General features: G+C 44.6%; 1 protein-coding gene across 29 annotated transcripts in view; it reads right to left on the bottom strand.

The window, feature by feature from the left end:
* Positions 1-22,879, bottom strand: part of nrcama (neuronal cell adhesion molecule a) — a 397,533-nt gene that overhangs the window by 34,766 nt on the left and 339,888 nt on the right. For 15 of the 29 annotated variants that reach the window (XM_043709025.1, XM_043709026.1, XM_043709019.1 and 12 more), the window contains 9 exons: positions 21,975-22,172; positions 21,406-21,476; positions 18,842-19,067; positions 15,750-15,865; positions 14,178-14,382; positions 10,137-10,259; positions 4,525-4,704; positions 1,501-1,533; positions 459-524 (listed from right to left, as the gene is read on the bottom strand). In XM_043709025.1, the coding sequence (XP_043564960.1) occupies positions 459-524; positions 1,501-1,533; positions 4,525-4,704; positions 10,137-10,259; positions 14,178-14,382; positions 15,750-15,865; positions 18,842-19,067; positions 21,406-21,476; positions 21,975-22,172 (1,218 nt within the window). The remainder of the gene's footprint in view (positions 1-458; positions 525-1,500; positions 1,534-4,524; positions 4,705-10,136; positions 10,260-14,177; positions 14,383-15,749; positions 15,866-18,841; positions 19,068-21,405; positions 21,477-21,974; positions 22,173-22,879) is intronic. The other 14 variants (XM_043709021.1, XM_043709023.1, XM_043709028.1 and 11 more) reach the window with 3 other exon arrangements.

Below are 22,879 nucleotides of genomic sequence, written 5' to 3'. Positions count from 1 at the left end.
TTTGTTACTGTGCCACTCTCAAACAGATATAATTTGTCACCCTTTCGCTACTTCAACATCCTAAACACTCAGAGTGACGTATTTAGAAGAGCTCAAGTGTGCAAGGAGGCCTGGTGTGAAGCTTATTGAAGTATACTTATTTGGAGTTAGCACAAGGGATGGAACAGTTTGGGTTAAGTAGATTAAATGGAGAGTCACAGTGCCATGTTATGGATGGTTTATGGCGAGGTAGAATGTGGCAGAGAGAACGGTGAGATTAGATCCCATAATTAATCCATTTGAATTGGCTTCATTCAACGCAGACACTCAAATCAAATCTCCTCATTCTTAACATTAATCCCCACAAATAATCAATTTACAGACAACATGACATTGGTATGCTTGGTGATGCAAATAAGCGTTTTTAAGTTATATTCACAATAAAAGTAATAACGTCGCATTCACAAGAGAGCCAATACCCTTCATTTTTTCATCAACAGGGATTATTAAATCTGTTTTCAAAAATGGAGATGTTGCAGATATTCCTGGAGCAGCAGAGAAAGGAAGAGAGAGAACAGGTGAGACAGAAGGAAGATGCAGTCAAACGCAGTTAACATCATCATTTGGAAATTAAAAGAGAGAAAGATAGTAGATATAGGAGACACGTGGAACATGACGTTTTGCATCATCAGCGAGTCATGCTAACTTTCACTCCACAATCCTTCATATACTTAGGGTTGCCAACTCTGCTAGGATATGTTCCGGGATGCTTTGTCATACAGATTCCCATTGCCAAACTCCCTGCCTCGTCAAACTCCTGACAGACCAAAAGAAAACGCCCCATGAATTTTGCCAAGCTTGCTTGTGGAAGTGTCCAGGAAATTAATCATGCACTTCCGGGGAGCTCCAGGGCAATCCTAGAGGGTTGACAACCCCACGGCTCATCAGCCTGAAGTGTTGTGTCTTAGTGCAAAGGTACTGAGAAGGATCTGAAAAGAATATCCAGACAACTTCGTACAGTGTCACCCAGAGCAACATCCCATCCTCTCAGCCAGAGAGAGGGAGAGTCTGAAGCGCAGAAGGGTGGAATGGAATCTCACCTTGAAAAAGCAAATCTATCAATTGAACGATCAAGTCAAACCAAAAGCAAATCTACTGTTAGAAACCAAACCTGTTAAAATCTATCACACAAAACTGAAACTTCATGCACGCTCAAGGATTAAGGCATTTGCTGTTAATCTACAAAGTATGGTTAACAATACGCTGCACAAATGTGGCAGATTGCAGTGCTATTGATCAACAGCTGCCTGCACTTCCAAATCAGTGCACATAATGCAATCTATGAAATTACCGTTCTTTGCAGATTCTTCTGGTTATAGCCATATATAGAGGCACACTGTAAATACCGAGAGCTCAAGAGCTGTCAGCTCCACTATCCCCACCAGAGCACCCCAAACTATTGCCACTCAAAGGCCAAATGCATGGCAAGCAACCCCAAACTCAGAAAACCATGCAGGTTACCTTTGCCTGCCCCTGGTGCGGTTTGGTGAATCACTGTTAATTGTGAAAGAGAAAGAAAGAGAGAGAGAGAGAAATGGAGGGGAGAAAGGAACATTGAAAAGAAAACACAGATACTGTATAATTAAGAGCACACTGGGAATATGTTGGAAACATACAGAGAGAAGGACAAACGTTAAAACACAATTACACCATTTACAAATTCAGCACATTTTCTTGTGTAAAGAGAGCCGGGGGACTTGCATTGACACAATGAAGAAACAATATGATCAGGGCAGAAATTCATCATGGGTCACGGTGTACAATCAAATTGAGAGACATCTAGTCTCTTATCCAGTTCCATTCATTTCAAATGGGCTAAACTGAGCATACAATGGGTCCGCATACCGCCAAACCCAAGATAAACTTGGTAGCCTGACGTTCTTTCACTTTAATGGGAGCTGTAGCAAAAGGTACCTGTCTGCTCCTGTCTCCCACTGGAATTTCAGGGATAGGGTAGGAAGCTGTTTCCACTCATCTCAATAGTAATAGATGCAACTTGGACCTAGCAATGAGTGCAATCACTTGGTGCTTCGCTGCCAACGTGTGACATAGTACCAAGATTCCAAGCAGAATTCCAGCACTCCGTCCGCTTGGCTCCTAACACTTGCTGGCTACCCATCAGGCAACATAATGGGACTATGACAGACTGGAAAGACTATAGGATTAAGGGCAGCATCCGAGGACAGGCAAAATCGACGTTTCGGGCAAAAGCCCTTCATCAGGAATAAAGGCAGAGAGCCTGAAGCATGGAAGCTTCAGGCTCTCTGCCTTTATTCCTGATGAAGGGCTTTTGCCCGAAACGTCGATTTTGCCTGTCCTCGGATGCTGCCTGAATTGCTGTGCTCTTCCAGCACCACTAATCCAGAATCTGGTTTCCAGCATCTGCAGTCATTGTTTTTACCTATAGGATTAAGGGTCAGGAATCAATCAATCCATTGGGTAACCTGAAAAGTTGCAAAATATGCCACTGTCGTCTTTTACTTCAGTTTTGTTTCATGAATGAATGAATGCTGGGTGTAGTCCAGACCTCCGGAGTAAAGTCTCGTACTTCTGTCAACAATTCTCACAATTTTGGATTCACATACAAACTATCACCATCCTCTCGGCCTGCTGGATCAACACTGGCCTCTATGTGGCAGCATACATCAGCAAATGCTTGATGCAATTTACTGTGAATCACCAAAAACCACTCAAATCTTTCAAAAGATGGAGGAGTTCAACAGGTGAAACCAACCAGTGGAAACACGCCACATTTCTGTTCAGTGTTGGTGCATGTGAAAACCGATTGGCTGAATAAAGCTCAACATCGTCTGGCAAAAAAAACACACGCACTTTTTCTCAAAGACTAAACCTAATATAAATTCACACAGGGATGGATGGGCAGCTTATAAGTCTGGTGAGCAGTCAATGAATACAGGGAGAAAGCAAGGACTGCAGATACTGGAGATTAGCATCGAAGGTCTGGTGCTGGGAAAGCACAGCAAGTCAGGCAGCATCCGAGGAGCAAGACGGTCACGTTTCGGACAAAAGCCCTTCATCAGGAATATGTCAATGAACTCAATCTGCTCATTCCCCGAATTTCCAGGTTCCACATGAAACACAAATTCTCAAAACTTGTGACGATGTCTTGCTGTTTTAAAAGTGCTGGTGAATCCAACTCTTTTCCTCCTCAAAATCTCCTGCAGAGCTTGCTGCATTCCCTAATACAGGCAACACATTTTTGAAAAATTCAGCCACAGGATGTGCGTTTCATGGGCGAGGTCAGCGCTTACTGCCCATTCTCAGAGAAGATGGTGGCGAAATCCCTTCATGAACTGCTGCAGCCCACGTGCTGGAAGGACACTGTCAGTTCTGTTAGGGAGGGAGCTCCGGGAATTTGACTTGCAGTGGCAGTGAAGGAACAGCAATATATTCCCAACCCTGGATGCAATGTGGCCTGGAAGGGAATTTACAAACTGTGATGCCACTAGTGATTCTGCTCTTGCCCTTCGAGGTCACAGGTGTGGAGGGAGCTACTGCAGTGCATCCTGCAGATGGAACACACTGCTACCACAGGGCATCAATGGCAAAGGTTGAAGGTAACGGATAGTGTACCCATGACTTGGTTGGCAGTAGCTGAGGGATGACGAGAGGCTTTGCTACCTGTGCCTGTATCTCAGACAGTATGCAGCACAGTCTCACGATTGCAGGTTGGAATCACAGTTACCACCCCTGTGCATTTCCCCAGTCACCAGGAGTATTTCAGAGTTTCTTTCACCCTGGCCATTTGCTCCCTTCCCTCCTGGGGAAGTGGTTTAGTTCGGGAACAAATGAAAAGCATTGCCATCTAAACCTCTCCCTCTGCCACCCTCCAAGTGTGGCCCTGACATTATATCCTTTCTTAGGAACTGCTGGGAAGATTTGCAAGTTCTTTGACGACTTCCCTAGTGATTTCCTGTGGATCTGGATAAAACGCCAGCAGTGGAATAAACATGAGACTGCTCCACACTAACATGACATCAGGTGCAATCAAGACTGGCCTCTCAGGACTGATCCAAAGCTCCTGCCCTTGTCATCCTTGCAAGTGCAGCTTTGGGGGTGTGTGGGTGGTGGTGGTGGGGGGGGCGGGGTGAGGGTGGAATTACTGGATTATGAAAACCTTGTGCATTTCTTTTCCTTCCCATTGACCCAGTAAGTCTTTGCTGTACAGAGTGGAGCTGGAAAAAGCACAGCAGGACAAGCAGCATCAAAGAAGAAGGGGAGTTGACGTTTCAGTTGGAACTTTTCCTGCTGCTCTATATATCTTATGCTTCCAACAAGACCGGACCTTTATCCCTGAACCTGTATGAGACCAAGACATCATCTTTGATATATATATAGATGAAAAAAAAATCAGAGAATTTGGACAAACAGTATCATCTGAAACATTTTGAAAAAGTAATGTTAAAGAATGACACTGGCAGCAGAGAGAGAACTAGTTCCAACAATCTCTAGCTGCAGCTGTACCTTCATCCAGGACTGTAATGGCCTCTTCGGTTAACTTGCTGCCTGCTCCCACGCTGGTAAAGGCGTTGAGATAGAACTTGTAGCGAGTGCTGAAGTTCAGATTTCTCAGAGTCCAACTGGTTTCATTCTCTGCAGGGATTGTGATTTCCACCAGAGGGCCGAGTTCATGCGTACTGTTAACTGAAAAGGAACAAGCAAATAGGTTTCTGTACTAGAAGCAAGTGATTCCATTGTCATGTTACGCACCAGGGACAGTTTGATGACTACACACTGTCATTTAGCCAGCAATTAATGCTTTACAGTATTCCAAATGCACACAGCCTTGCACATCAATTTCACTATAATTCCATGTATTTAACATCACATTAGCACACTTTGCCACATTCCAGCTGTCATGCTTTTGGAAATGCAGATTGCTCGAAGCTGGTTAGCTCACAGTTTATAATCATCAAAGAACAACAGGTCAAACGGAGGAGAAAGGAATGTACAAATTTATCTCCTGGAGAAGCATACCTCCACAGAACTCATGCAGGTCATGAATGAAATAAGCAAACGGCAAAGTCTGTGGATTTAAAAATGGATCAGTCTAAAATTCTCTGACTATTTAAATTTTATTTTATTGAGCTGCCTGTCATCCTGCTGCTCCTTTTCCCTAGGTTTGTTCTCTCTCACGAGCTGTTCAACTTTGAATATCTTCCCATTCTGATCATAAGGCATCCATTTGAAACATTAACGTTACTGGTTTCTCTCTCGATATGACCTGACCCACTGATTAATTTCAATCTGTTCCTGTTCTTCAGCTTTTCACCATCCAAAGCACTTGCTTCAGTTTCTGTGATTTAGCCATTTATAGAATCACAGACAAAGAAACAGACCCTTCAGTCCAACTAGTACATGCTGATCATTTTCCCAAACTAAACTAGTCCCACTTGCCTGCACTTGGCCCATATCCCACCAAAGCTTTGTTATTCCTGAACTCATCTTTTAAATATTGTAACTGCACCTGTATCCACCACTTTCTCTGGCAGTTCTTTGCACACACAAACCGCTCTTTATGTAAAAAGTTGCTTCTCGTGCCTTTTTCAAAGACGGTGGCTCAAGGGCTGCATGGTGGTTCAGGGACCTGGGTTCGATTCCAGTCTCGGGCAACCGTCTGTGTGGAGTTTGCACATTCTCCCCGTGTCTGCATGGATTTCCCCTGGGTGCTCTGATTTCCTCCCACAGTCCAAAGATGTGCAGGTTAGATGGATTGGCCATGCTAAATTGCCCACAGTGTTCGGGGATGTGCAGGTTAGGGCCATCAGTCAGGAGTAAATGTAGAGTAATGGGGAATGGGCTTGGGTGGGTTACTCTTCGGAGGGTCGATGTGGACTTGTTGGGCCAAAAGGCCTGTTTCCACACTGTAGGGATTCTATGATTCCTCGCCATGCTAAATTGCCCACAGTGTTCGGGGATGTGCAGGTTAGGCCCATCAGTCAGGAGTAAATGTAGAGGAATGGGGAATGGGCTTGGGTGGGTTACTCTTCGGAGGGTCGATGTGGACTTGTTGGGCCAAAAGGCCTGTTTCCACACTGTAGGGATTCTATGATTCCTCTCTCACCTTAACCTCCTAGTTTTGAATTCCCCCCCACCCTAGGGAAAATACCCTTGTCATTCACCTGCTCTATGCCCCTCGTGATTTTATAACCTCTGTAAAGTCATCCCTCAACTTATGCTCCAGTGAAACAAGTCCCAAAGTTTCCAGTCTATTTTTCTATCTGAAATCCTCCATTCCCAGCAACACCTTGGTGAATCTTTTCTGAATCGCCTTCAGTTAAATAATATCTTTCCTTTAACAGGGTGACCAGAGCTGTACAAAGTACTCCAAATTGGAAGCAACTGTTCAGACTTATTATAAAGAATAGCCCATTAAACCTAGTCTATCATTCAATTATATCATGGCTGATTTGTTTATAAATTAACCTCCTTACCTTGTTGGATAGCCTTTAATAACCTAACTGAACAAAAATTCGTCAATCTTAACTGTAAATAGTTCAGGGTGGTACGGTGGCACAGTGGTTAGCACTGCAGCCTCACAGTGCCAGAGACCCGGGTTCAATTCCCACCTCAGACGACTGACTGTGTGGAGTTTGCACATTCTCCCCGTGTCTGCGTGGGTTTCCTCCGGGTGCTCCGGTTTCCTCCCACAGTCCAAATATGTGCAGATTAGGTGAATTGGCCATGCTAAATTGTCCGTAGTGTTAGATGAAGGGGTAAATGTGGGGAATGGGTCTGGGTAGTTTGCGCTTCGGCGGGTCGGTGTGGACTTATTGGGCTGAAGGGCCTGTTTCCACACTAAGTAATCTAATCTAAAAATAAATTTGGGAAGAATGTGTTCAATATTCTTGTGAACACGTGTTTCCTGGCATTGATCGTGAACAACGGAAAAGTTATAACCCCCTGTTCTGGTTTCCTTTAATAGAACAAAAATGTTTTCACTTTTTATCTGATCAAATCCTATAAAAACTGCCATTATATCATATCTTAGTTTACTATATTCAAACAAGTACAAGTCTAGTCATTGCATAATGGCTTCAATGTAACCAGTTTAGAGAATAGCAGAAAAAAAGTTGATAAATTAACCTGAGGTAATAATAGAGGCAGAACACTACCTCTGAACTTTGGGGAGGGAACCCACCTCACTCAACAAATTAGTTACGTCCCAGCACATAATTTATTATGGATGGAAAAAGAATGTGCAAAGTAGTCTCAGAGATAAAAATAATATTTTTGGTCTACTTATTTCTGGACAGAAAAGCTTGCAATGTCACAATTAATACTGTTGAACTTGGGCACGTTTATTAGTGTGAACCCACCGTCACACATTCACCAATTGTATGGCCTCATAAATCAGGAGGTGACTCAAACAGCCTGACTGGGGCTGGCTTATGGGTACAGAACAATGAAGCATCAGTCCACTGTGTTCACTGTTTGTTTTCATACTGGGGGAAAGGGACAGTAAATTTGATGATTTGCACATTCCTAGTGTTGAGCTTTTTGTGATGGAAGTACTTGTTGGGAATTGAAAAGGTACTTCATTTTGCTCACATTAAAATAATCCAAACAATTATTGTTGGCAGAGACTGCAATTAATTTCAATACCATTATGCTGTGACTTTACTGTAGATAAATCTGATATTACTGCTAGACTATTAACTAAGAGCCTCAACAAATGTTCTGGAGCCCTGGGTTTGAATCCTGCCATGGCTGATGGTAGAATTTGATGTCAATTAAAAGAATATCTGGAATTAATAACTTACTCATGATCATGAAACCATTGCCAATTGTCGGGAAAACTCATCTGATTCACTCATGTCCTTCAGAGAAGGTCTAGTGCGAAAATCTGGTCTCACAGCCTGGTCAAAAAATAGCCTGACATAGTCATACTCACTAAATCACCTTGTACCACACACCACCCTCAGAAACCCTGGATAAGTCTTGTCCCACCATCAGGATAGACCCAGCAGAGGTGGTGGCACAGTGGCATACAGTCTGGAGGGAGTTGCCCTGAGAGTCCTCAATATTGACTCCGGACCCCATTAAGTCTCGTGGCTTCAGGTTAAACAAGGACATGGAAACCTCCTGCCAATTACCATATACTGTCCTCCCTCATCTGATGAATTGGTACTCCTTCATGTTGAACAACACTTGGAGGAAGCACTGAGAGTGACAATAGCATAACATCTACTCTGGGTGAGAGACTTCAATGTCCACCAAAAGCAGCACTACTGATCAAGCTGGTCTGGTCCTAAAGGACATAGCTGCTAGATTGGGTCTGTAGCCGGTAGTGAGGGAACCAAGGGGGACAAACATCTCACCAACCTGCCGGCTGCAGGTGTACCTGACTATGACAGTGTCAGTAGGAGCGACCACCACACAGTCCTTGTGGGTACAAAGTCCCGCCTTCACTTTGAGAATATCCTCCATCTGGCTGTGTGGCACTATCACCATGCTAATGGGACGGACTTTGAACAGATCTCACAACTCAGGAATGAGCATCCATGAGGCACCGCGGGCCATCAATAACAGCAGAACTGTACTACAGCACAAACTATAACCTCATGGCGCAGCATATCCTCCATTCAACCATTACCACCAAGCCAGGAGATCAACCCTGGTTCAAAGTGAGAGTACAGGAGGGCACGCCAGGAGCAGCACCAGGCATACCTAAAACTGAGATAGCAACCTCGTGATGCTACCAAACAGGACTACTTGCATGCCAAACAGCATAAACAGCAAGTGATAGGGCAGAGCTAAGCAATCCAACAACCAATGGATCAAATCCAAGCTCTGCAGTCCTGCCACATCCAGTCACGAATGGTGGTGGACCATTAAACAACTCACTGGAGGAGTAGCTGGTTCCACAAATATCCCCATCCTCAACTCGCAGCCAATCCTGTTTCTACAACTCCAGCGATCACTGACCTGATAGTCCTGACCAATCCTTAATTGGATTGACTGCGAGTTAAAACATGAGCAGCTAGATTTTGAACAACCTCACATTTGTTAAGTGCAGAATGAGAGAGCAGAAGTGTGTCGGAACATTCGAGAGTGGAGAGGAAACAAATGCATGAATCAGGAGAACTGAGCTCCAACAGGTGTGACTTTCCCAAGTTTGGATGACGGCAGGATAATCAAGTCCGAAGCTCATCTCAGGATCAAGTTTTGGGAAGAGACTGGCTACATCTCAAACAAGGAAAGGGATAGAGTCAGAAGCTTGATAAAGTCGTTTGGTTCAGGGACCAATATTTAATATCCAATATTTAATTGGAGGAAGTTTCAGCTCATTGAGAACCGATGTCAGATAAGCAGTTTCATAAATTGTTAACCCTGCAAGATTCAGTGGAGAGGTGGTGGTGAGGTAGAGCTGTATAGTCCATGCAAACTAACACTTAAGAGAGTATCACTGTAGGTAAAGTACAGGACAGAGACCACGACAGATCCCTTGGGGGCACAACGAACAGGTATGAGAGCTAACATTGCACGTGTTTACCTCGGGCTTTGGCAACCATTGGATAGCTATGAATGGAAGCAGATTGGCACTCTTCTGTCAACTTGAGGGCATCAGAGAGGTGCTGGCAGGGTCAACTGTGCCTAAGGCTGCAGACAGACTGAGAAAGATTGGGAAGGATGGTTTACCATTGCTGCAGCTACAAAGGAGGTCTCTCATATCTTTGATAAGAGCTGCTTCAGTGCTGTGGCAGGGACAGAAATCTAACTGCAGGCACTGAAACACAGAGTATCGGGAAAACGAAAATGTTTTTGGGCTGTGACGACAGGTTCACAGGGCACAGACCAGGTACTGGAGGTTGGAGATGAAACAGTCGTTTGTGAGGCTGGTGGGGCCAAGGGTTGGTGTTCTCTGAAGAGGGACGATGACAGTAGATGGGAAATGACAGCAGAATCCAAAAGAATACTGGCTACGATGGGGGCCAGGAGGGCAAGTTGGGTGGTTAGCAGTTTGGGGGGAATGGAATTGAGCAAAGAGATGATGGATCCTGTGCAAAATGAGCTTGGGTGGGCACACAATTTTAGGTTCTATAGACCACCACAACACAGACACAGATACTTACTGGGCTGGTACTTGAGTGTGTATCCATTCAGAATACCATTTGGATGAAGTGGAGGGCCCCACTGCAGGGTCAGAGAGTTGAGTGTTGGGCTTGTAATCTTCAAGAATTCTGGAGAGCTGGGCACTGGTGAAAAATGCATGCACACATGTCAGTACATATTGATCAGAAATCTGTACTCCATTACATTTCAGGAAGAGCAAGTGTACACAAAAGTTAGATCACTCCAATTACTTATGATTTGGGGGAGCAGGTGTTGAAATGGGGTAGACAAAGTTAAAAATCACATGACACCAGGTTATAGCCCAACAGATTTATTTGGAAGCACTAGCGTTCCAAGCGCTGCTCCTTCAGGTAGCTAATGAAGGAACAGCGCTCCAAAAGCTAGTGCTTCCAAATAAATCTGTTGGACGGTAACCTGGTGTTGTGTGATTTTTAACTTTGTCCAATTAACCATTGGGCGGCACGGTGGCACAGTGGTTAGCACTGCTGCCTCTCAGCGCCAGAGACCTGGGTTCAATTCCTGCCTCAGGCGACTCTCTGTATGGAGTTTGCACATTCTCCCCGTGTCTGCGTGGGTTTCCTCCGGGTGCTCCGGTATCCTCCCACAATCCAAAAATGTGCAGGTCAGGTGAATTGGCCATGCTAAATTGTCCGTAGAGTTAGGTGAAGGGGTAAATGTAGGAGTATGGGTCTGGGTGGTATACGCTTCGGCGGGTCGGTGTGGACTTGTTGGGCCGAAGGGCCTGTTTCCACACTGTAAGTAATCTAATCATGCAATGTTTATTCAATAACACTGATCAAAAGGGCTGGTTTAGTAAATGGCCAATCAGTCTATCAAAACCTACCCCTCTTGTACATAGTAAAACTTGCATTTTTTTCACCACATAATCATCCTGATGTAGCTCATTTAGAGTAATACAAAAACTACTGTTCCAATAACATATTAAAAAAATTCACACTGTAACTGAATCGGCACCTCCCCCTTCACTAGTGCACTGTGGTAGCACTGGGTGAACCATCTATATCATGTACCTCACTAACTTATCAAGCCCCTTCAAATATACCCTCCAAGCCTTACCAACTGGAAGGACAAGGGCAGCAGAGGGACAGTGAGAAGGAGTGTAGGTGCAGTAAAGAACAGTAGTTAGGGGAAAGCACTCATATTCTTGGCTGCATTAAATAGAGTCCCAAAAGCTATGCTGCCTTCCCAGTGCCAGCTAAGGACAGCGCCCCAGGGCTGGAGAGGGGCTGAAGTTTGAATGGAACAATAAAGACCTACTTATTGTGGTCAATGGATTCCAATGCCTTAGAAAGGTCGAAGAAAGACTTTCTGCTGGTATGCTCTCAGCTAGGAGCTAAGTAAAAAACAGAGCCGCAAAGGTAATGATCGCTTGTTTAGTCTGACAGCCAGCAGCTCCAATGGAGGGTAAATCAGATCAGAGAGTTGAATACATGCCTCAGAAGATTGGTGTGGGAGGATTGTTTTTCCGACTGGAGGCCTGTGACCAGTGGAGTTCCACAAGGATCGGTGCTGGGTCCTCCACTTTTTATCATTTACATAAATGATTTAGATGCGAGCATAAGAGGTACAGTTAGTAAGTTTGCAGACGACACCAAAATTTGAGGTGTAGTGGACAGCGAAGAAGGTTACCTCAGATTACAACAGGATGTTGATCAGATGGGCCAATGGGCTGAGAAGTGGCATATGGAGTTTAATTCAGATAAATGAGAGATGGTGCATTTTGGGAAAGCAAATCTTAGTAGGACTTATACACTTAATGGTTAGGTCCTAGGGCATGTTGCTGAACAAAGAGACCTTGGAGTGCAGGTTCATAGCTCCTTGAAAGTGGAGCCACAGGTAGGTAGGATAGTGAAGACGACGTTTGGTATGCTTTCCTTTATTGTTCAGAGTATTGAGTACAGGAGCTGGGAGGTCATGTTGCGGCTGTACAGGACATTGGTTAGGTCACTTTTGGAATATTGCGAGCAATTCTGGTCTCCTTCCTATCGGAAAGATGTTGTGAATCTTGAAAAGGTTCAGAAAAGATTTACAAGGATGTTGCCAGGGTTGGTGGATTTGAGCTATAGGGAGAGGCTGAATAGGCTATGGCTGCTTGCCCTGAAGCGTCGGAGGCTGAGGGGTTACCTTATAGAGGGTTACAAAATTATGAGGGGCATGGATAGGATAAATAGGCAAAGTCTTTTCCCTGGGATCATGGAGTCCAGAACTAGACGGCATAGGTTTAGGGTGAGAGGGGAACGATATAAAAGGGACCAATGGGGCAACGTTTTCGTATAGAGGATGGTATGTGTATGAAATGAGCTGCCAGAGGAAGTGGTGGAGGCTGGTACAATTGCAACATTTAAAAGACATTTGGATGGGTATATGAATAGGTAGGGTTTGGAGGGATATGGGCCGAGTGCTGGCATTGGGTTGGGATATCTGGTTGGCATGGTCGGGTTGGACCGATGGGTCTGTTTCCTATGACTCTATAACACTAAATGTATATTCCTCTGTGGCACAAAACTTCTCAGACAAGAGTCAGGCACTATCTATGGGCTGACTGAAGTCGTTCAGGGTATTATCAAGTTGAAAGAAAAAAAAGATAACGCTGTGAAGATTAGTCGTCGCTCACATGATTGGGAACATGTTGAAAACCACAATGAATCACAAAAAATGAAGAGGAAGACATTAGAAGAGATAATTATTGACAAATATAAAAACAGATGGTAAAAGCTTCTTAAGCCTATATAAGTTTTTAAAAATCACAAATTAAGGAAAAGAACTGAGAGTGTGAGCACTATTCACTTAGAAAGTGAGACTGTGGAATTAATGATGGGAACAAGGAAATGGCAGAAACTCTGAATAAGTATTTTGTATCCACCTTTATCGTGGATGAAACACAAAGCAAACAGATGGTAAAAGCTTCTTAAGCCTATATAAGTTTTAAAAAATCACAAATTAAGGAAAAGAACTGAGAGTGTGAGCACTATTCACTTAGAAAGTAAGACTGTGGAATTAATGATGGGAACAAGGAAATGGCAGAAACTCTGAATAAGTATTTTGTATCCACCTTTATCGTGGATGAAACACAAAGCATCCCAAGAACAGTAAAAAAGCAGGAGGGAAAATTGAGGGAGGAACTTGAAACAATCATAACTGCTCCTGGAATAACTAATGGAATTAAAGACTGACAAGTCCCTTGGACCAGATGGCCTGCACCTCAGGGTCTTAAAAAAACTGGCTGCAGAGGGGCTGGATGCATTAACAGCAATCTTCCAAAAATCCCGAGATTCTAGAAGCACCCCAACAGATAGGAAAGCCACAAAAGTAGCACTTTTTTTTCTGATCTTATAATGCTTTGGTTACCAACAACCTTCCCAATCTTGTGGGCGGCACGGTGGCACAGTGGTTAGCACTGCTGCCTCACAGCGCCAGAGACCCGGATTCAACTCCCGACTGACTGTGTGGAGTTTGCACATTCTCCCCGTGTCTGCGTGGGGTTTCCTCCGGGTGCTCTGGTTTCCTCCCACAGTCCAAAGATATGCAGGTTAGGTGAATTGGCTATGCTAAATTGCCCGTAGTGTTAGGTAAAGGGGTAAATGTAGGGGAATGGGTGGGTTGCGCTTCGGCGGGTCGGTGTGGACTTGTTGGACCGAAGGGACCTGTTTCCACACTGTAAGTAATCTAAAAAATCTAATCTAATCTAATCCAGGGACAAGCATTGGGATAAGCATTAAAATGCCAGCTATTCCAGTGCTGTCCATGAACTAAAATTCAGTAATAACATGAATTTGTTTCTTTCTTTGGCGTTGGTTGAAGGGAATTCAGCAAGGGTAATGCAATTGAATGCCAGGGACCAAATGTGTGATTTGGCCATTGGCTGGCTTTTGTCAAATTCAAATGTTGCTTGTACTTCCCAGCCCAAGCCTACATGCTGCCCAGATCTTGCTACGTGGGGACATGGGCATTTCAGAATCGCAGATGCCTATAGAAAAAAAACATTTCAATCGAGGAGGTAATGCAATTGGATTCTCTACCTCCTTCTGGAGTTTGCAGTACCACATCTTCACTGGGAGGTCCTTCTCCTTTCCCGTTAAGGACTCGAACATTTAGCTTGTAAACGCTGAAAGGTTCTAACCCTGGCAACATGCCGTGGCTCTTATCTCCCAGAAAGTTCAAAATCTTGACATCTGTGTGACCTTTGCCCCGCTTGTTCAGGCTCACTTGCTTCCAATAGTAGATCTGCATGTGAAAAGTAAACGAGAGAAATTGAGGAGTTCGCTTGCATTGATGTCACACCTTGCACAGGATTGAGGTTTCCTCCAGCACTTTGTAACCAATAAACCCCTCTGCAATTGTTCGCCGCTTTTACAAAGAGAGTCACAGCCACCACTAGACCAAGGTGGCAAGATAAAATGTGTCAAAAAGTGTGGCGCTGGAAAAGCACAGCATGTCAGGCAGCATCTCAGGAGCAGGAGAGTCGACATTTCAGGCATAAGCCCTTCATCAGAAATGTCGGGCTTATGCCCGAAACGTTGACTCTCCTGCTCCTCGAATGCTGCCTGACATGCTGTGCTTTTGCTGCACCACATTTTTCGACTCTGACTCTCCAGCACCTGCAGTCCTCAGTTTCGCCAAGATAAAATGACCAATTAGCTACTTTGTGTGGTGCTGGCTGAAGGAAGAATGTTATCCAGGAGAATTTACTGTTCTTCCTGAAAGTTGTCACAGGATGATACCTTCACCTGAAAATGACAGACTGGGCCTCGGACCCATGTCACACCTGCAAGCTCAAGCAATGGTTCTTGCTGCATGCAAGAGGAATCACAAAGTGTCCAAACATCCCGTCAACGTCCTATCAGTTTCCCATCCACTTTCTCTCCTTAACCTATAGGAAACGACTGTTTGCTGGTTCTGGATCATTGGTTGAACTTCGCTGTCTCTCTCGAGTGACTCAAGGCCTGAGCGAGAACTCTTGGCCCATCTCCACCCAATATTGGCAGGGCACACATGCAACGAGGGTGAAGAGTAAATGGTAGGGAGTAAGATCCATCACATTCTAGAGCACAGGTGCCTCCTACTTTTTTGCTAATCTTGCTTTACCTCCGCCCCTCTGTTATTCTAGCAGAAGTATCTCTGCATTTGCCTCGTTACGAACTCCACTCACCTCACATTCACTACCATCACTCCTATCGTTCAATCATTCTCCTCTCTATTCCTCTGAACTAACTCCACGGAGGCCAGTATCTCATCAACATCACTCTTAATTTACATGTGCATAGTACATGACACTGGCCCAGCTGGCTCCTACAGCAAGCAGAACCCTGACCCTCCTGCTTATATCTGTCAGCCAGGGCTCCCTGATTACACCAGGTTAACAGCCCCAATTGGGGAAGCCAAATTCTATGAGATCTATCTGGCTCACCTTCTTCCAATCGCTGCCCCCTCTTCCTTTGCATTTCTGCTACCCATTGCTTCCCAGATAGCAGTCTCTAAACACTTCTCAGTTTGGATTTGGTTTTTCTCACTGAGGATTTGCAAGGCCTGCTAATCACGAACGTTGAGCAGGAAATAGCCTTGCTGATTACCTCATCTCATCATCCACTTACGTTATATCCCTTGAGGAATCCACGGACACTTTTCAGTGGAACTGGGTCCCAGTGCACCTTTGCGAGTGTGCTATTGACGACGTGGACACGCACATTGCTAGGAGCCAACATTGGCACTGGAAATGGAACAGACAAGTGATTTTCCCGTCACTCGTAACTATAACACAGTTCGCAGCTCCACACAAATAGCAACTCACATTAATGTTCAATACATTTCTCACAAACAAGGACATGTTTTGGTTTCTTTTCCGTTCATGTTTTCCTATCATCGTCATTCACTGCTCTAGATCAGAGAACAGTACAGGAGGAGACTCCTTACTCATTATGGGCTGAGTGAGTTGGACTATACTAAGCCAGGAGATAGCTGAAAGAAATGATAGCATTGCTATAATTAAAACAGACTACATATAGACCAGACCACAAAATGCCCCTTTGATACGGATTGTTAAAAATGAAGGGCTGGTGTACTGAAGTGGCTTGGCTTTGGACTCATTTTTCTTTGACATTAATATCAACTGCGAATCACTTCATTGGCAAGAACACAAGTCGAAGGCTATTTAGTCTAACGGAAAAACAAGAATCCACTACAATGATAAAAAAATTCAGGAAGTGAGATGATGGCTAATTGATAACGCTAAATTGAGACATCCAGAGTAAAACTCCGGGGTCACTGGTTCAAATCTCGGCAGCTCGCGGTTTTTAAATTCACCCCAACAAATCTGAAATTGAAAGCCAGTCTGTAATAGTGACTGCAAAACTATAGTCAATTGTTTTAAAACCCCATTGGATTCATTAGTGTCTTTTAAGGTATGGACTTGACCCTGCCTTTACCATGTCTAGTCTACAGGTGACTCCAGACCTAAAATGTTGTTGACTCTGAACTGTCCTCTGAAACAGTCTAGCACGACACTCAATCCAAGGTAAAGTAACGATACCCAACAAATACTGGCCCTGTCAGTGATGCCCTCAGAGAGTAAAGGAAAAAGAAGAAAAATTATCTTGACATTTCTACTTCTCATCCAAAGAACTCTGCTGCATTTAACTGTTTCTTTCTCGACTTTTGTGGTGGTTTCTCTTTTATTCCTTCTTTTTGAAATACAACAGACAACAGTGAGGGTGGGTGTTCAGCTGCTATCAAACATGGCCATCGAGTTATGTAATGCCCTGTTTCTGGAAATAAAATCCAAGCTACTCCAGTTCAACCTAACTTTTAGCAAGGACCAGTTAACATGGAATCACCTGGAAAAGTGCCATATCTCAAATTCTTCTCAGTCTAGCTCAAACCTATGTCAGCTCAAGTCCCCTTTCCAGCAGTGAGGTAGATAGATAGTGGTTGAGATTAGGAAACACCACCTAGCTATTCCTCCTCATTAGCCCAACAGTTCTGAGGCAAGCCTGAACTCTGGAATCACTGCCTCATCCAAAGCCAGGCAAAAACTCAGCACTAATGGGGAATCTAGCCAGAGACTTTCAGCTCTGTGGGAATGTGACTATGGGTGCCTTTAAGAGGGATTTGTTCTGTCCTGTTTCTCTTGAAGAGGGGTGTTGCAAACCTGGTGCTGAGGTGGCTGTTCCATGGAAAGCAGACTTTGGGTTTTTCTTTTAAATTAAAAAGAAGCATGAATGGAATCAGCCTCTCACAGACCCAGGGTTCCAGTATGTCCTTTCAGTTGCTTGATACAGCTCTCTCTCTGCTACTGCAAGAGCTTGAGTTCTGTCTCTGCTGCAAGACTCATTCTGATTAGACTCCCTACAGTGTGGAAACAGGCCCTTCGGCCGAACCAGTCCACACTGACCCTTCGAAGAGTAACCCACCCATACCCTCTGACTAACACTTTGGGCAATTTAGGCATGGCCAATTCACCTGACCTGCACATCTTTGGATTGTGGGAGGAAACCAGAGCATCCGAAGGAAACCCACGCAGACATGGGGAGAATGTGCAAACTCCACACAGACAGTTGCCCGAGGCTGGATTCGAACCTGGGACCCTGGCGCTGTGAGGTAATATTGCTAACCACTGAGCCACTGTGCCGCCCTAAAGAAGTTGACACAATGACCCTTCAACACAACAAGCAGGCACCGCTGGGATTTGAACTCAGTATCTCTAGTTTACGAGGCAGGCCTTTTAACCAATGAAGCCACAGCACCACACCTGTCGGTGTTCCTTCTCTGGACTGGAGACAGCAAGAGAGGGAGATCTGTTTTGCAGAATTTGCTTTTGCCAAGGGTATGTCTATGGGATGTGGCTGTATTGGAACAGTCGATGAGTAGTACAGGCCAACCGCTGTATCCATGGAATCATTTTATGTGGTTTTAGTTATCTGCGGTTTACCACGGGCCGAACATATTATAAGGAAGGTTCCAGCACCAAGGACCAAGGGCTGCTGGGAAGGTATGTTTCCCATTTAAATGAATGGGTTTGCTCCTATCTGCAGTTTTGGCTTTATGCTGTAGGTCTTGGAATGTATGCCCCACAGATAAGGGGGACGATAATAATTTATTATTTTGTTAAGCATTTTGAAAGAGTTAAAGTTATGCCAAATTCTTTATCTGTAATTTAACTGTGGTATAAGAATAAAGTGAGCTTTGCTTAAAGCCTCCTGGTTTGACCAATTGAATTGCATCTAGAATGCGGCACCATTAAATAAATTAGAAGTTAGATTTGAGGCTATCTCCTTGGTATGTTTTGAGGGGATTGGACTGGTCCATAACAGAGAACAATGGACACATGCCTCAACCCATGGAATCACTAAAGGTTGGCCTGTCCCAGTGAATGTAGTAAAGGCTGGAAAAATCAGAAATTGGGTTTCTTGGGGATTCCAGGAAATCGGGGAATGGACAGCAAAGTGCAGTAGAAGCCCAAGATCTGCCATGTTTGTATTAAATGGCAGCACAGGCTCGGTGGGCCATACTGTCGACGTCAGCCCTAATTCCTGTGTCCTGTTGGGGCAATCTGTTCTCACCTTTCAGATCACTCTGAGCAGCCGATTTGCTTTTTACGATGCTTGAGGTGAGCTGCTCGGTCAAGGAAAGGACGGCTGAGAAATGACAGAATAACAAGACCAACACTACAAGAACAACGGTTACTTACAATCCTCGCCGGAGTATCCGATTACAATTTCAGGCTCCGAGGCAGCTCCAAGGGTGTTGAACGACTGCACTTTCAACTCATAGGGAGAAAATTCCGGGGTGCCCGAAACGATGTATTTTGAAACATTGGCAACCATCACAGAGGTCCATTCGTCATCACTGTCCTTCTGTCTCCAGCTGACTTTGTAAGTTAGGCCTGGCCCATTGGACTGGACACCTTTCAAAGGCTAAAGAGAAACAGCAAACAAATGTCCAGTCATTTACAAACAGAACTGGGTTGGACGTCTGTGGAGAGGGTTGGGGGGAGGTTGATCTTTGCCCTGCACAACAGGGGACACGTGGAACAAGTTGTTGGATCATGTGGTCAATAGTGACAATTTTTAAAATTTAATCATGAGACATGGACGTCACTGGCTGGGGCAGCATTTATTGCTCATCCTTAATTACCCAGAATGCAGTTTGAGAGCCAACCACATTGCTGTGGGTCTGGAGTCACATGTAGGCCTGACCAGGTAAGGATGGCAGTTTCCTTCCCTAAATGATGATAATGAACCAATTTAACTTTTCTGACAATCGAAAATAATTATTTGATTCTTAATTTCGGATTTTTTTATTAGATTCAAATTACAGTATCTGCCATGGCAGGATTCGAACCTGGATTCCCAGAACCTTGGTCTCTGGGTTAACAGTGTGGAGATAATACCGCCAGGCAGTCGCCTTCCCCCTCAAGATTCTACAAGCCTGACATGTTTTCCGGGGAAGCCCATATCACCTTGTGTTAAAGATAAGTAGCTAGCTAATGTTAATTGGGAGCCAGTGTGGCTTATTGGATCACTGACATTGGTATGTGAGCAATATTTATAATTCTCTGTCCCTTGCTGTCCCACCAACTCATAATTGGCTGAGGTTTTTATTGGCTTGTTCATCTCTCCCTTCAGTGAAGAGAGTGAGTGTGTGTGCGCATGCGTGCATGGTGCACATGTGTCTGCCCTTGTGTGTATTGAGTTGCGCAAGGCATTGTAATTGCGAGGCCCCAAGATAGACAAAACAAAGAATTGTTTGAATTTATTTAACGTTCAAACCCTTATTGGAAACAATAGCTGCTCTGGTGGTGTTATGTGGCATGGCCTGGCATCACATGAGGGGCATCGCCTGATGTCATGAAGACAGAGCTGCCTGGTTTATGTCACACAGAGGAGACAGGCTGTGTGCTGAGTTTTCTAATGCAGCAATTGGAGGGTCGCACTTGATCCCGGCATCCTGTCTTGGGGACTGAAGTCTAGTCAGGGTTCCTGATTCTCTGCCAGCGACTTTTATAGGAATGTTGGTGCAAACCCTCCACAATGTTGGAATGACACACAATGTTGGTGCAAAGACTGACCCTTGGGGCAAGTGATTGTTGGAAGGTGGTGGTGTAGGCTGCTGATGCCTTTAAGAATCATGCCATAGAAGAGCAGGGGAGAGAACCTCAAGAACGCAGGAAGCGTAGGTGGCAGAAAGAAAGGGGGCAATGATGAGCCAAATATTTACTCTAAATTTTTAAGTAAGCCCCAACAGAAGGAATTAAGCTGGCCAAGCCCAGAGTTTAAACACTTGCAACAATAGTGACTTCGGACACCTCGGTTACATATATGCTGTAATACAGCATCTGCCATGTCTTTAGCTGGCATTGTTTTGTATTTAAGACATGTAGACATCATAGCCAAGACTTCCCAGACCATGTAAAGCAGGTAGATGGAGAGGAAGGACTGCTTTCTGTACTTTGTCCCAACAATACGCCTCAGCCTTCAGAGAAGGGACAACCCCACCACCCCCAGTTAGTTTGACATTTCCCAATCTCATACCAACCTGCCTCTAGTTTCAATCTAGACCAGATACGTGCTACTCAAGGCTTGAAACTCATCAGAAAATAGATAGCCATGTCATTGGACCAATCATTGTCCTATCTTTTACAGCAGTTCATAAAATAACTGGCCTGCAGGGCTAGGGCAAACTGTTGCACCTCAACATTTCAAAGATTCGCACCCATTTACTCTGTTACACAGAATTATAGCATGTTGTAGTGCAGAAGGAGGCTATTCGACCCCTTGTGTTTGTACCGAAAGAGCTACCCAGCTAATCGACTATACCCAGCTAATCGACTATACCTTATTTCCACAGCCTTCTAACTTCATCACTTCCAAATATATAACCAGCTTTGCTTTGAAGCCTCTTCTGAAATCCGGCTCCACTGCTCTCCTAGGCAGTGCATTTCAAGTTCTAACAACTCTGATCAAAGAAGTTTCTCCACATCTCACTCCTAGCTCCCCTGCTGACAATCTTCAAGTTGTGACCCTGAGTTACTGACATACTAACTAGTGCAAACATAATATCCTTCTTTACCCTGTCAAGGTTACCTCTTAATCTTCTCCAAGTTACTGTATAAAGTTTGTGGGAAACCTCTATTAATAGAATCACTGGAACAAGCTGTAAGTGTCCTTTCTGAAATACCAATATTGATGAAATGGCACATACCGAACCAGTCAGATGTACTGGTAAGTCCACTACAACAAACAGTTTGCATACCTCCCAGGTTATCACCAGATTGTTGGGTTCTGTTCCCATCCCTTGGACTCCTGTGGGGTTTTCATCAGGAGCTGCAAGAAACAAAAAGGAGTTGCTATATCGCACAAAAGCAAAGGTAGAGACAGCACCATTTTATATACCCACCTCCTATCTGGCACCATCACTGACTTCATCTGCGTGAACATGTCTGAGAAACATGATGTGGAAAAACCAGCATTGGACTGAGATGGACAAAGTTAAAAATCACACAACACCAGGTTATAGTCCAACAGATTTACTTGGAAGTACCAGCTTTCGGAGCGCTGCTCCTTGGTCAGGTAACTCCTGGAGTTGGATCATGGGAATTTACAGCAAAAGATCAGGGTGCTCACAAACCAGAGTCTGATTTATCTGTACATGAACTGATAACGTCACCCATGCACGCAGAGTTATCCTGGCACAGAGACCACTGTGCAACATCACCTCTGCTGGGCAGACACCAGCAGCCATCTTTGCCAACCGTCTTGGCGTTGGTAGTACAGATGTCATCGTTGTAAAACACAATTGGCCTTTAAGAGACTATATCTTACCAGCTGGCTGTGTGAAGTAGCGTTCGGATGGATAACTCGGATCGCTCCTGCCTACTCGGTTGACAGCAATGACCCGGAAGTTGTAGTTCACAAAGGGGGAAAGCTTCAGGTGGACCGTTGTCTGCTTTCCTCCGACATCGGTCAAATGATGCCACAATCCAGGCTCAAACTGATCCTCTTCATATTCAATGATGAACTCTGAGAGGAAACCAGTATTACTCACATTAGTGCATGGACTTCACTTGCTGTAGAGATCACTTGCCATTTAATAAATACTCAGAAGCGTTTCTTAGTTTCAAGATTAACATAGATTTCTGCACTCCACCCCATTCCCCCAGCGTAACCTCAACTTGAACTTGGCAAATTTGGACACATCCTTCAAACATCCCAGACCCATATCGACAGTCTGTTATCACAGCAGAGTTCTCTTTCCCCCAGAACAAGCAGGGAAAGAGGTCAACTCCGTGCTGTAAGGCTAAATGTGAATGATGTTGCAGAATGCGGGTATCCTGGTTTAATCAGGATTACAGAGGCTACGTGGCACAGAAACAATTCATCTGGCTCAGCCAGCTCTTTTTCAGCTTTGTCCCATTTTCTTAATCTAAATCACATCAGGTCTCTCCAGTCCCTTCTCCCTCATTCCCGCTTCCAGAAAAAACATTCGTGGTCAAGAGATTCCTTGATAAATGGATCAAATGACAAAGGCATCGATTTAAGGCAAGGGGTCAGAGGTTCAGGGGGATGTCAAAAAGGACTTGTTCAGCCACAGGGTGCTGGGATTCAGGAGCTCACAGCTTGTAAGGGGGGGGGGAAAGCGGCAGAAACCCTCAGAACATGTCAGAGCTGTTCAGATGTGCATTGGCCATGCCAAGGCAAACATAGCTATGGGTCAAGTGTGTGGATTA

Source organism: Chiloscyllium plagiosum, chromosome 19 (genome assembly GCF_004010195.1).
Source record: "Chiloscyllium plagiosum isolate BGI_BamShark_2017 chromosome 19, ASM401019v2, whole genome shotgun sequence".
Lineage (NCBI taxonomy): Eukaryota > Metazoa > Chordata > Chondrichthyes > Orectolobiformes > Hemiscylliidae > Chiloscyllium > Chiloscyllium plagiosum.
The sequence above is the reverse complement of the archived record's forward strand: the minus strand, read 5'-3'. Positions and strand labels throughout refer to the sequence as shown.